This window comes from Gekko japonicus, unplaced genomic scaffold (assembly GCF_001447785.1).
Source record: "Gekko japonicus isolate JY-2015 unplaced genomic scaffold, Gekko_japonicus_V1.1 scaffold4759, whole genome shotgun sequence".
Lineage (NCBI taxonomy): Eukaryota > Metazoa > Chordata > Lepidosauria > Squamata > Gekkonidae > Gekko > Gekko japonicus.
Window position 1 is genome coordinate 42045 of NW_015159852.1, and position 14136 is coordinate 56180.

The 14136-nt window shown below is 44.7% G+C and overlaps 1 protein-coding gene across 1 annotated transcript in view; it reads left to right on the forward strand.

Moving 5' to 3' along the window:
• Positions 1–465: 465 nt before the first annotated feature.
• The window catches only part of LOC107107667 (SPARC-like protein 1), a 15362-nt gene continuing 1691 nt past the window's right edge, over positions 466–14136 (forward strand). Inside the window, exons 1-8 of the mRNA XM_015407969.1 lie at positions 466–1464; positions 2162–2231; positions 2897–3009; positions 3048–3053; positions 5049–5169; positions 6329–6465; positions 10297–10445; positions 12321–12469. Of these exons, the coding sequence (XP_015263455.1) occupies positions 466–1464; positions 2162–2231; positions 2897–3009; positions 3048–3053; positions 5049–5169; positions 6329–6465; positions 10297–10445; positions 12321–12469 (1744 nt within the window). The remainder of the gene's footprint in view (positions 1465–2161; positions 2232–2896; positions 3010–3047; positions 3054–5048; positions 5170–6328; positions 6466–10296; positions 10446–12320; positions 12470–14136) is intronic.

Below are 14136 nucleotides of genomic sequence, written 5' to 3' on the forward strand. Positions count from 1 at the left end.
TGTTCCTTGCCAGTATACCTCTGTGTACTAGGTACCTGAGACAAAGTATTGAGAATGCCCATTACCTTCATCAAGGTCTACTTGTAAATTTCCCCGAATTATATCTGACTGTCCACTGCTGGGGAAGTAAAGTCAATGAAATTTGATGCCCCACATCCCTCCCCAATATTATTCTATTGGTGACTCTGCCATCACTGTGTCTTTAAAGTATTCATTGTTCTTCACAAGGGACACAATACTTCCTTGAGAGACCTCAAGGCAGAAAATGCCAACACTGAAGAGCATGAAAACCATCAAGAGGAGCCGGTCAAGGCATTGAGGGATGATGAACTCCAAGAAGTACTTGAAGAAGTCAATTCTGTTACCAGTTCAAAAGTAAACAGCAGGGATCGCTCAAGAAACAGAAGTCGAGAAAGTAGTAATATTTTGATTCAACACAGTGGTCCAGCTGTGGCACCCAACAGTATGGATACAGATGCTAGAAGTGACACTAGCTTGCACCGCTCTAATCGAGGGCACTATCCAGTTAAGCGAAGAGATACCGTTGACTATTACCAAGATGGCCCGGAGGATCCAGACATGGAGCTGCATAAGGGATGGGAGGAAGACGGGTGGAAATACAACAAAAATGCAATTGAGATGTTTGCAAGAAGTAAAATGTTGGAACAGATTGTGATGGAGGAGGAAGCAGAAGATGAGGAGGAGGAACAAGAGGGCGAAGAGGCAGAAGTATGGGGTGGGATTAATTACCGAGACAGAAGACAGACAGTGCAGTTTAACATTCCAGAAGATCTCCGCAGCAGTGACCACAAGGACAACAAACATGGTGACACTCCAAGATACTCCAATCAGCCCCTCCATCTAACCACAAATCAGGATAAGGATGATGAACAGATAGAAGGGAATGATCAAAGCATGCCGGCAGAACTCCTTAAAGGAGGGCAGTTGAATAATTCAAGAACGATTAATGAAAATAATCCAGATGCTGAATGGCTGAGATTGGGCGATGAACATATTTTCCAAAACATTAACCAGAATTCGACTGATCACAAGGATCAGGTGACAAGGGAAACCACCCAAGGGGCTGCTGGTTTGATGGCCATTGAAGTTGGTAGCCAAATTCACAAGCAGGATGAGTCAAAAAATGATTTCCAGAAGAGCAGTGAGGAACACGATGACTCCTTTAGACGTCGGCAAGAAGCGATGTACCAAGAGGGTGAAAGAATACAAAGTAATGGACAAGGAAGTATTAACCGGGAGGAACGACCAGGAGAAGAGATCAAAAGAGGTGAAAATATCGCCCCAAGTGGGACTATGGACCCAAAAATCAACGTTAAAGGACTGGTTCAGACTGAGCCCGATTATAATAAGGAAGATGAGTTGGATGGTTCTGAGAACAAAGAGCACAACGTATCAACAAGCCTTAAGGTCAACATTGTGAAGATGGCTGAATTAGAAAACAGTGTAAGTGCTTCCAAGATCACAAGAATTCTGAATGTGTCATTGTGGTGACTATAGCAAGTGCAGTGTTTTGTATGCTCTGCACTTACAAACATGAAAACCTAAAATTCTGTTCCAAGGTCATGCAGAAATCCAAGACTATGCAAATTCAACATATCTGCCATATCATTTGTTTTTGCATAGAGTATTCTACCTCTGCTAATGATGTAGAAAAGAGAGTTATGCAGGGACGAAAAGTCCACCTTTCTGATCACCTGAACTCCTGCTAATGTTCCCTACCCCACGCTTATTTATATCACTTTCAATCCTATCTTTGCATTCATAAGGACTAGAAAGTTGTTTTGGAATTCTGAAATCTGCAATCAATACCAAATTCTGTGCTGTCACTATGCCTACACAAAATCAACATGTGGGCATTCTTAGTTATCAGTATTTAAGAAGTTTAGGGCCTTGATCTGGATGACCCAGGCTAACCCCATCTTATCATATCTCCGAAATGAAACCACGCCCTTCTAAACCCATTAACATCCAAAGATTTAGAAGGGTATAAATCTGATGAGGACTGAACTGTGTCGGCTTTATTGGGAGGGTACTTTAGTCCTTCAGGTGAACTATTGAAGTGACTTTGAGTGGGCTGAGCTATACAGGCTCCTTCTTTAATAGTATTTTTACCTGCTTCTTTTTACTTATGCTTTGGAAGACAAAATCGACAGGCAAGCCCTACAGTGATGGGAAATCATATGAAGGAAGTACAACGGCCCCCATTCCAGGTGAGTCAAATATAAAGCTGTGACCAAGTTTGGGGATTATTAATCTGAAATTGCATATTTCCTTACTGAATAAAATTGTACTTATACATTTCCCATTGTGGCTGGGGTGATCTTCCATTTCCTAGCAAGAAATAGGAGATTTCCCCCTAAGACCCAAGGGCATCCTGGTAGAGGTTAGCTCCCATTTCCTACCAAGAAATGAGGATTGTCCCATGAGAGCTGGGGGCATCTAGTATGGGTGAGCTCCAGTTTCCTGGGAACCTGGGGAGGGTGGGGTTTGGGAAGGGGAGGGATCTCAGCTGGGTATAATTCCATAGAGTCCACCTTCCAAAGGAGCCATTTTGTCTCGGAGAACTGATCTCCATTGCCCAGACATCAGTTGTAATTTCAGGATCTCTCCAGGCCCCACCTAAAGGTTGGCAACCCTAGGCTACTGTCCGATGCCTAAATTCAACAGGATATCATTCTGAGTAAACACGTATGGGACTGAGTTGCAAACTTATAGGATCCTTTTCTCCTTTGGTACTGATCTTACCATGTACTATTTACCTCATTGGGAAATGTTTGTTGACACCTTGGTTCCAGTATCATCTCCACTATTCTCACCTTGGCTCAGATATTGCTTGTTTCACTTGGGGAAAAAATATTTTTATTTCCCCTCCTAGATCCTTGTAGAGATTTCTATTGTAAGACTGGGAAGGTCTGCCAGGCAGATGAAGAAGGAAAACTCAGCTGTGTTTGCCAAGATCCTGCAACTTGTCCGTCCACAAAAAATTATGTAAGTAATTCAGGAATTAAAGCTACTAAATTTTAAAGCAAAGAGTGCCTTATTGAGCAATAATATGCTTTATTAGCACAGTGATTTAATATGTCCAAAGCCCTTCATATTGATATATAGAAGAATTCTCTAAGGGACCTTAGTATTATGATTAGGGATTAGTCGATTTCAGTAATGCATACTTTTTTATCCTAGTCTTCCTCCAAAGAGCTCAAGGCAGTACACGTTCCACTTTACACAAGTTGCCAATGGGAACTAGCAGCCATACGGCAGCTGCAAGTCACCAACGGCAACTCCCACTGCATGTACTGCCCAGCACCATCAGGGAACAATGCGTGTGTGGAGTGTGGACAGCAGAAGGGCTTCCAGGCAAGGGAAGGATGCATGGGCAGGTGCTGGGGGAGGGGCAAGCTCGTGGGTGGGGAGAAGGGTGAGAGTGGGAGTGCAGCAGCACGGAAGGGAGGGGGGCCCAGGCATTCTCTGCCTGGGACCCCTCAAAACCTGGAACTGTCCATCTCACTTCACCTGCACTTCAAGGTGCTGTTTAATGCACAGCTAACAAGGACGGGTTGAGAAGTGGAGAACCAGGCATAGAGTTCAGAGTCATGCTTGCCATGTGCAAAACTCCTCTGTCTTGCTCTCTCTGTTTAGCGACGCAATGACCCAGCAGTCTCGGACTGAACCAGTCTTACAAATTCCACCCTTGATGCCCATCCTCGCATAGAAGCCTCTACAGCCAGAAATATAGCCCCAGCCAAAGTAATATCGAGATCAGTATCAGTGAACAGGAAAGGCATAGAAACAAGGGGAAATTTGGAAACGATCACCAGCTGCCCACAGAACTCTCAAAGGGGCAGTCAACACACCATCAAAGAAAATACCGGACAGCCTTTCACAGGGGTTGTTTCGTAGAAAAAGAGCTAGGGGAACTCATTAGCGGAACTCATTAGCATATGCCACACCCCCTGACATCACCAGAAGTGTGTCATAAGGCCACACCCACCACTTCGTTAGTCTTAGTCTTAAAGGTTAGTCTTAAAGGTGCTATTTGAACTCTTGGACTATTTTGCAGCAACAGACTAACACAGCTAATTCCTCTGAATCTAAACCCACCACTCAGGCTCCACCCCCAAAATCTCCAAGGTATTGCCAACTCAGAGCTGGCGAGCCTATCTGATGGCACATGTGGGAGAAAACAAGCAAACCACCTATGTCAGGTAAAAAGGATAGAAGTTCAACACAATTTTATCTATTTTCAGTAACTGGTTTGTTGAGAGAAAAGCAACAACAAGCACATCAGTGAAGACCTTTTATCAGTATCAGTGAACAGTATCAGTATCAGTGAACAGGAAAGGCATAGAAACAAGGGGAACCTTGGAAACGATCACCAGCTGCCCACAGATCTCTCAAAGGGGCAGTCAACACACCAACAAAGAAAATACGGGATAGCCTTTCAGCTGTTCCCGATCCACATGTACATAATCTGAGAAGGGTGCTCCTTGGAATCTAGTCACCAAAAGAGCAGAGGGGAAAGAATTTAGCCTAGCCCAAAGTAAAGCCCTTTGATATTTGGGAACGGTCAGTGCCTCTGTGACAGTAAAGGCCACGCCTTCTCCTATTCTTTGCAACTGCAGAGCATTTGAATATTCCTTGCAAGAAGGATTGTCAGGTCCTCCCAGCCACCAGTGAGGGATGGGGGGGTAAGGTTGCCAGATCCAGGTTGGGAAGCTCCTGAGGATTTGGGGGTGGAGCCTGGGGAGGAGAGGGACCTCAGTGGGGTGCAATGCCATAAGAATCCACCCTCCAAAGCAGCCATTTTCTCCAGGGGAACTGATCTCTGTAGTGTGGAGATGAGCTATAATTCCAGGAGATCCTTCCCCAGTCCTACCTGGAGGCTGGCATCTCTACCTGCAAGTAACTATGTGTGTGTTTGTTTTCCTGGAGAGCACTTTTCTATCCTGCTTGTTTGTCATTGTGCAAACAATGCTACAATAAGTGCTTTTTAATTGATTGTTTCTATTTTTCTATTTTTCGGTAAGGTTTGTGGTACGGATAATAAGACGTATGAGGACACGTGTCAGCTGTTCGGCACAAAGTGTCATCTCGAAGGGACAAAAGTGGGACACCAGCTGCACCTGGATTACATGGGAACCTGCAAATGTAAGGGTCTATTTTTATATCGTTCTCTCCTAAAGAACAAAACTTCCCAATATAAATCTAGGAGTGTTTCTGATCTCCCTCACAAAAACACAAAAGCTTCTCAAAAGACCCATTTGTATGGCACAGTTCTCCCCTAGAGGTTCCTAAAACATTTATGGGATCCTCTAAAATGATCTTCCATTCCTCACAGGACAAGCACTTAAGCGAGGCAGCAGAAGGCCGCTTTCACGGGGAACCCATGCTCTGCCACAAGTAGAGTTACCAACTCCAAGTTGGGAAATCTCTGGTGATTTGGGGGTGGAGCCTGGGGGAGGGTGGGGCTTACGGAGAGGCCTCAGCAGAGTGTAAAGCCATAGAGTCCACCCTCCAAAGCAGCCATTTTCTTAAAGGGAACTGATCTCTGTAGTCCGGAGATCAGTTGTAATTCTGGGAGATTGTCAGACCCCACCTGTAGTCTGGCAACTGTAGCTACAAGCCATAGTGGAAAGCCTTGGCCTCCATACCCTGTCTCTTGACCCCAGGGTAACGGGTTGGCAAGTGTGTGAAAGTGGAATCTGGACTAGATGGATCACTGGTCTGATAGAGCAGGGCTCTTCTTGTGTTATTAAGGTATGACTATGAAAGCCAACTGCTTGAAATGTATGAATTCACCTTGCGTATTTATGCAAACATCAAATATGGAAGACGTTTTAATATGTTCAACCATTGACATCAGAAATACAGCAGTCAGTACATGCCTGAACTTACATTGAACTTATAGCTGGCTATCTTTTGCTTCCTAGCAAGAAATGGCCTGCTGGACTCAACAAAGTTTGAGTCCATTGGCACCTTTAAGACCAGCAACGTTTAGGTGCTACTGGACTTAAACTTCGTTCTGTTGCTTCAGACCAGCACGGCTACCTACCTGAATCTATCTGCTGGACTGAGAATTTGCCCCTAAATAAATTTTATCCCTTCGTTTTGGAACTGGAGAACCTAGGAATTAGCAGAATATCCTTTTGTGTTTTGGAACAGACCTTCCTCCTTGTACGGATAGCACGGCTACCTACCTGAATCTATCTGCTGGACTGAGAATTTGCCCCTAAATAAATTTTATCCCTTCGTTTTGGAACTGGAGAACCTAGGAATTAGCAGAATATCCTTTTGTGTTTTGGAACAGACCTTCCTCCTTGCACTGATTATGAAATGGAACAGTTTCCTGTCCGGATGAGAGACTGGCTCAAGAACGTCCTCATGCAGTTCTACAAACAGGATCTGGACAAAGGTGGATTTCTCACAGACAAACAGAGGAACAAAGTGAGCCATTGTTAACCAGAAAAAATGTATATTTGTTATGAATAGAAAAAGAGTGGAGGGGAGCATATAACTGGTGATCACGGAAGGGCATATCTACACTACAAATCTTTTATCAGGTTTATACCTGAAGAATCTCAGTAATTGTAGCTTGGTGGACAATTCTTTCTCAGGGATCTTTAACCCCATAGCTGATCTACAATTGTCAGTATTCCTTGGGAAGAGGGAATGATTGTTAAACCAACTGGTATCTGGGTGTTGCATGCAGAGCTTTGTTCAGGATCTGCTCCCTCCTCCCTCCTCCGTTATTAAAATACCTTTTAGTAGTTAGACATTTTTCTTATCATGACAACGGGCATACAACAATTGCTGACAAATTATTTATAAATCAGAGGTTGTTGTGTGCAGATAATCAAAAATAGGGGCTATATTTACAGCTCTCCTAATGCCATTGGTTAGTTTCAGGCCCGTAGCCACAGAGGGGCATTTAGGGGCGGTGCCACCTCACTCGTGGCCCACACCCCACAACTCCCACTGCTCCTGCCCGTGCCCGTACCTGCCGGCCGTGCTCATTTGCTTTTGCCGCTATAGGAGAAGGAGAGCCAGCTGGCCGGTGCAACTAATACTCAGCGAGTATGCACTCTCTGCTACAGTACCCTGTTTTCCCGAAAATAAGACCTACCCCAAAAATAAGCCCTAGCAGGATTTCTATGCATTTGTGGTATAAGCCCTAGTGTGTCTTCTTGAGAAAAAATAAATATAAGACAGTGTCTTATTTTCGGGGAAACACAGTAGTGGGTGGGCGGGGCTTGCCGCTACTGTAGCACAGAGCATGTACTTGCTGAGTATTAGTTGCACTGGCCAGTCACTCTCCTTCTCCTGTAGTGGCCAAGGCAACGAGAGTAGCCGGCAGGTAAGGAAAGACCCTTCTCTTCTCTGCCTGCCTGCTGACAGGATCTCTCTCTCTCCCCTGCCCCCCCCCCAGATTTCCCAGTGCCTCACCACTCAAAGTTTTCTGGCTATGCCCCTGGTTAGTTTACATTTTTGTTAGGCTTGCTGGGAACCTTGGCAAGTACATAACCAGCAGGCAACCTTGCCTTGCTTGATTCCCTTGGCTGTATGCCAAGTAAGCTCATGATCGGATCACCTTAATAGTTGTTTCAAAGTCCATCTCAAGCTGCTTTGTGCAGTAGCCACATGGACTACAGGGCCAAGTTACTACAGCCTGTGGTGGCTTTTGCCCAGTCTGAGAATTAAATTTTTTCAGCTGACAATTGAGGCATCTTTATCCCACTTAGTCAGCAGAATCACTTGCCGTTCATCCCCTCTTTCCATGTGCACAGCCAAATGCATCCTTTATATGAGAAATATTGGCTAGATTGCATTTCCTGCTTTTTGTACCTCCACAATCAAGGCCATCCATTTAAGAAATGATTGCAAAATTAGCTGAGTTCATAGGCAGACACCAGCAACACAGAGAGACCCAAATGATTAATCTGAATTCAAAAATCTCACACTAATTTTTGTAATGCTTTTTAAAATTGGAGGCAGGGGAAGACCAGTAGTGTGTGGGGAGGTGCTGTAAAGAAACACTGTAATCATGTGAGAAGGCAACAGAATCAACACACCCAAATTTACTTGGATACATCCAAACAGCTTGATGAAAAATTGACTCCCTGCTCACTGCTGGTAAGCAGAATGTGAGCCAAATGGGCAGGTGCTTGAGCATACCTACATTTAAGCCTTACTATTAGAAATGCCTTTATCACACTATAGTTCACATTATTCCCAAGGTTACTCTATATTAATTCTTATTAATTACACAGTGATATGAGTTGCTATGTTGAGTTGGTGCCTCACAGAATCAAGCTTATGTTTCTATTAAGATGCCAGACAAAATTCCTATTGTTTTTACATAGTGAAGGGTGAACAATTAGGGGTAATAGTTCAGAGGCAGAGCTCCAGCTTTGCATATGCAAGTTCCCACATTCAGTCCCCAGCATCACCAGGGATGTCAAGTAGCAGGGCTAGGAAAAATGCTTACTGAGGCAATTCTGGGCTAGATGATGGGGATGTTCATACGATTGTATGAAACTCTGGATTCTATTCTGAAAAGTTGTGAAAATAGTAATTCCTGTCTAGTCCAGTTCCAGTCTATAAAGTGCAATCCAGAATGGAAACTGCAGTGTACACAAGCTCTGAAATTGACCAAATTCATCTTCACACAAGTAGACTTAGTATGCCCTGGAGGCTTCCCACAGTCTGGGAGAGGACTCACATGTTTGGAGTCACTTGAGGAGGTCCCCAGTGAAAGTCTGAGGCCTATGTTGCAAATGCGAGGTTGGATCCAGCCAGGATTTTTGCTCAATCTTACCCAAGTCCCTCCTTGTGACAGCCCCTGTTGGACATGGATTTTGTTCATGCAGTCCCATAATCCCCATGCAGTGCCGGATTTACGCATAAGCTAAATAAGCTACAGCTTAGGGCCTCGCAATCTGCTGGGGCCTCAAATAAAAACACAATATAAAAAATGATTTCAAATATTAAAAAGGCGTATATATTTTAAATTTTTCTGAGACCAGCTGATGTAATTTAAAACAGTAGGGGGCCTCTGGGTTTGGTATAGCTTAGGGCCTCAGCAAATCTAAATCCAGCCCTGTCCCCATGTCAGACATGGCAGTAACTCTCAGACGCAATAAATCCTTTGATTGGCTTTATTGTAGAAAGTCAGGAAAGTTGCAGACAAGTCAAACGCTTTGACAGAACTGAGGGACATTACAGAATTAGGAACTACAGGACCTCTGGTCCAGCCTTCATACATACTTCATGGATACGTATTAATTAGGCAGGTTAAGACAGTTCAATTAACTTGGTGAGAATGTTTATCAGTTGATACTCTCCTAAGGCCATGAGAAATAAGAATAGCGAAGAATCTCTCACAGCCTTCATGGGGGAGGCTCTACTTCACAGTGTTCCATAAGCGCAGCTATCTACGCTCACACAGGCCTGTCTCAATCTCTCCTCTTCAGGAATGTCAGAGGAGGATCCTTGCTGACAGATTGATACAAAGCCAGCAGGTGCTACATGAGGCTTGGGAACTGCAAGCGGGGAGGAAATGGCAAAAGCAATAGTGATAACATTCAGCAGAGCAAAGCTATGTACATCAGAGACTCAGACATGCATGTATACTAACTAAAAAAAAATGCTCCGGAAGCGCGTGTGCGCGCACGTCCCCGGCCAGCTCCCGGAGCGACAGGACGCTCCCCCGCCGGTAAGATTTTTCTATTTGGCAACCCTAATACTAACCCAATGACCAGGCAAGGGTCCGAATCTGACACTCCACCATAGCATTTTTAGTGGTCAAAGGGGACATTCGCTGTTATCACTGTTACCCAACAGGGATGTTTCTCGGGAATACAGTTGCCAGGTCCCTCCTGGCAATAGGTGGGGGATGTGGAGCCTTACCAGGAGTGAGAGGGAGGCCCAACCAACATTGCAGTGACAGCTTCTATCATAGAGTTTTTGCCCAAATACCAGAGAGTCACCCTGACGTTGCTGATGTGATGATGTCACTTCCGAGTCACATGGGCAGTGACATAGGCACGTTGCTACACATCAGCTGGACCTCCTTCCTGCTCCCAGTAAATTCCACCTCAGTCCCTCATTGGTTGCCAGGAGGGACCTGGCAACCCAGTCAACCTGGAGGCAGGGGACCTCCACCAGAAGGGTCCAGCAATCCTACTCAGGGAACTGAAATGAAAGAAACTGATTGAAATCCCACCTGTTGTTATTTTGCTGTCCCCCAATACTGATTTCACTCATGCGCATGTCTAGGTGAAAAAGATTTACTTAGATGAAAAGCGGCTGCCGGCCGGTTATCATCCCACTGAAATTCTGCTACGTGACTTTGAGAAAAACTACCGCACATACACCTATCCCATTCACTGGCACTTTAACCGGCTAGATCAGCACCCTACTGACAGGTAAGAGCAAGCTTTGTTTGGGTGTGTGTTAGCTCTCCAACTTGTTTCTGTGTGCATTATCTCCTACTCAGCAGATAACTGATGAACTTGAATGTTTGAATAAGTAGATACTCAGTCTTTCAGACACCAGTCCAAAACCTTTCTGTTTACCCAGGCTTTTGACTCAGGGCCTGATGTTTTTAACATCATTAGCCTGAGAATGATTAAGACCCATTTTAAGCTGCTTCCTCTTTTATATGAGCCCCCAAAAGCCCCAACGTAGCTACAGGCCTGGGCAGCTGCCAGTTTCATGCCACCTAAAGAGCTGTAGCAGTGGGCCTCATTGTCTGCCTGGCTACATGCATGCCCGGGTCATCTGGTGAGGGAAGTCACAGATCACCTAGGATATTAAAAACCTTTGGACTGGTCCTATTTCTAATTTCAAAATTCAGTTTAAATTAAGATAGATGTGGCATCCATTCACAAGTCACTCAAAGAGTGACTGGTCAAAATAGATTCCTTTGGTGGGCAAGCCACCCTATTCTGTGCACCTAATGACAAAAATAGCTACCAGCAGGGGTCATTTTGTAGAAAAAGAGCTAGGGGAACTCATTAGCATAACTCATTAGCATATGCCACATCCCCTGACATCAGGGGCCCGGCGGTGGACCTGCAAGGCCAGCGGGAGTGCGAGGAAGCCCCGCCAAGGCCCTCCCTGGCCCCAGGCAGGCAGGGGTGGGGAGAGGCGGGGAGGAAGCAACTTACCCTCCTTCTTCTCCTGCCTCCTCCTGGCTGAATGAGGGTTGGAAGCAGGGCGGCCGGAAGCAGGGGACGGGGTTTTGTCATGTGCCCCGCCCCCTGCACCTCACCCGGGGGAACTGCGTTCCCCCACGTTCCCCCCCGAAATGACCTCTGGCTACCAGACCTATTAAATAGCCACAACCAGAAAGAATCATACTACTTTCTACATCAGTATAACACGTTTCTGCCTGTACTGCTTTTTAACTTTTATCCCTGCCAAGATCTGGCGTGACGGACTACAAGACTCTTGTGAAGGACACTCCTGCTAATTCCAATCATGTGGCTTCTAACTCCAGAGATTGTATAATACTCCCAGTATTTATGTGGGATTAAGTTGCTAGTACAGGCATACGCTTTTGAATCTTTTCCTCCTAGTAGTACCTCATATCTGTGGTTTCAGTCCAAACCTCTTATTATCTTCTTACTCATCCTTGTGAAATGCATGTGAACTGTATTTGATCTCTATCAACATTCTATTACAATTTTTTTTAAAAAAATAGAGGTTGGGAGATTTAAAAAGGCAGATGATGCAATATTATTCCTAGATAAAAGGCATTTGGACTTATTTCTGTTTTGTGCACCATGAAGGCACCAAACCAGATCCATACTGAGAGTTGTGTGTCTGGAGCAGACAGCAGTTATTTTAACTGAGTTCTCAGGTATGCAAAGATCCCATGTGCATGAGAACTGAGTTTTAAAAAATCACTGGGGCTCTAGATGCAGAACTTTCAGCACACGTTTAGCTTGGCTGCAAAAAGTGTGACTACAAGATTAACTTTCATCACTATGATTGTATAATTAACCCGTTGGTATCTACTGGCCAAAATAAGCAGCTGACTGTTTGGGGTATGTATGGTCTAAGGGGGGTGGTATAAGGCTGTGGCAGGTAACAAAACTGAAGGGTTAAATGGTTGGCCCTGAACAGCCGAACTGAATCAGCCGAACGGAACCAGCCTTCCCCGAACATCAGTTCCTGAGCTCTGAACCGGCCCAGGTTCAGCCTGAATTTTGGCTTGTGAGCCAGTTTGTGTCCAGCAGGAGATACCAGTTGAGGTAGAAGCTCATAACATGTATATCTACCCTTTATAATTTCAGAACGCTAACACACTCCGAGCTTGCTCCTTTGCGTGCCTCTCTTGTTCCCATGGAGCACTGCGTAACTCCCTTCTTCCAAAGGTGCGACAGTGACAAAGACAAACATATCTCTCTGCAGGAGTGGTGCCACTGCTTTGGAATTAAAGAAGGTAAATCTCTGTACATTGAGGGAGAATTTCTCATGACCTATCTCAACAGAGGACAGGAGGAGAGAGTACATATTTAGAAAATAACTCATGGTTATACAGCAGTATCCTCATTGCAGTTAGGATCCGAAGAGTTGCACAACTGGGCCCATGTGCACAGTGGGATCAGATAAATTTTTTGGGTTGTTTTTAATTGTAATTCCTAAATATCATATGTGACCTTAGTACTCAAGGGACAATGTTTCCCTCTTTGTAACAGAAAGAAAGTCAAGAGTATTCTCATGAAAACCCCAATGCTGCCTGCTTTTTGCATGTTGTCTCACAACTTCACTGGGATCCTTGTACTAGTTACGGGCTTTGGTAACAGATGCTTCCTCTGCTGCTTGTACTCCTTGCTGGCAAAATAAAATGCAGTAATGACACCGGGCCTTTCAAAACAGCAGAGTGTGATAACCACAGAGACTATTTAGAAAGCCATATATGGCAAAATGGACAAATACAGTCATGACCATCTGCAGATTTCGAGCACAAACAGCACAAATTTTGACACATCTGATAAATTGTATTTATTTTACCTATATCCCACCTTTCTGCCCTCATAAGGGCCGGCAAGGTGGCTAACAAAGTAAAGTGTACATAATAAAATCACATCTTAAACACTATCAAAAATAACATCATTAAAACAATTAAAACCCGAGCTAAAATAAAAACAGCAATGAAAACATTAGAAGGAAACACTGAAGGAATTGCTGAATGAAACAATATGGGATTTACTTAAGATATACAGTGCCCCATAGTCAACTTTTCCTCCAGTTCTCACTGAATGCTATTCTCTGTAGGCTATTGGGATACCATGGATTTGTGGGATCTTTTCATCCTCTTTCTACACTGGCCCATTTTCTGTTTCTGTTGAGGCAGATGCATTAGGTGTTGGTAGCATGTGTGACAGATGAAAAAGAGCACCAGCACACTCTGTCCCACATCTCCTATATGCAGGCTGCCCCATATCCACTATATCAAAAGGGCTTGAGTTAGGGTTGTCAGCCTCCAGGTGGGACTTGGGGATCCCCTGGAATTCTAGAGCTTTGTTCACAATCCGTGCACGTTGCATGTGTCACTTGCTAACTGTGCGCTTAGTGTCTCACTGTTATATGTGCAAGCTGCTTCTCTTGAACAAGTATAGTGTTTGTGAGGATAAGAGATGACATGAAAGTTCAGTCTGTGCAGGAGTTTCCCAACTGGAATCTGGCAGATTTATGCCCCGTCCCCCACCAGTGGCCATGGGGGACCTGGCAACCCTAACTTGAGCCCTTGCTGTGAGATAACTGAAGCCATTATGTGGGTACTGTTTCTGCCATTAGTTGTCGACTCCCAGAATAAAGGGATAGATATAGTGACATCTGGCCGCCCAAGATGAAATATCCAGATAACATCCCCCCACACACACCATCCCACCCCAGCAAGAGAACTCTCCTCATTGTGCTTACCTGGATCCACAGTTTGTTCCTTGACCTTTCCCCTCTCCCATCCCAAAGCAACTGAACATATCCAAAGTATTTGGGGAATTTCACATTACCCAATTTCACCCGGTTTCAAGCCGGCAATCATCCGTTTTGAAGTGAACTGGTACAGGGCTGCCATTTCACACAAGGCTTGCCCCTACCGGAAAT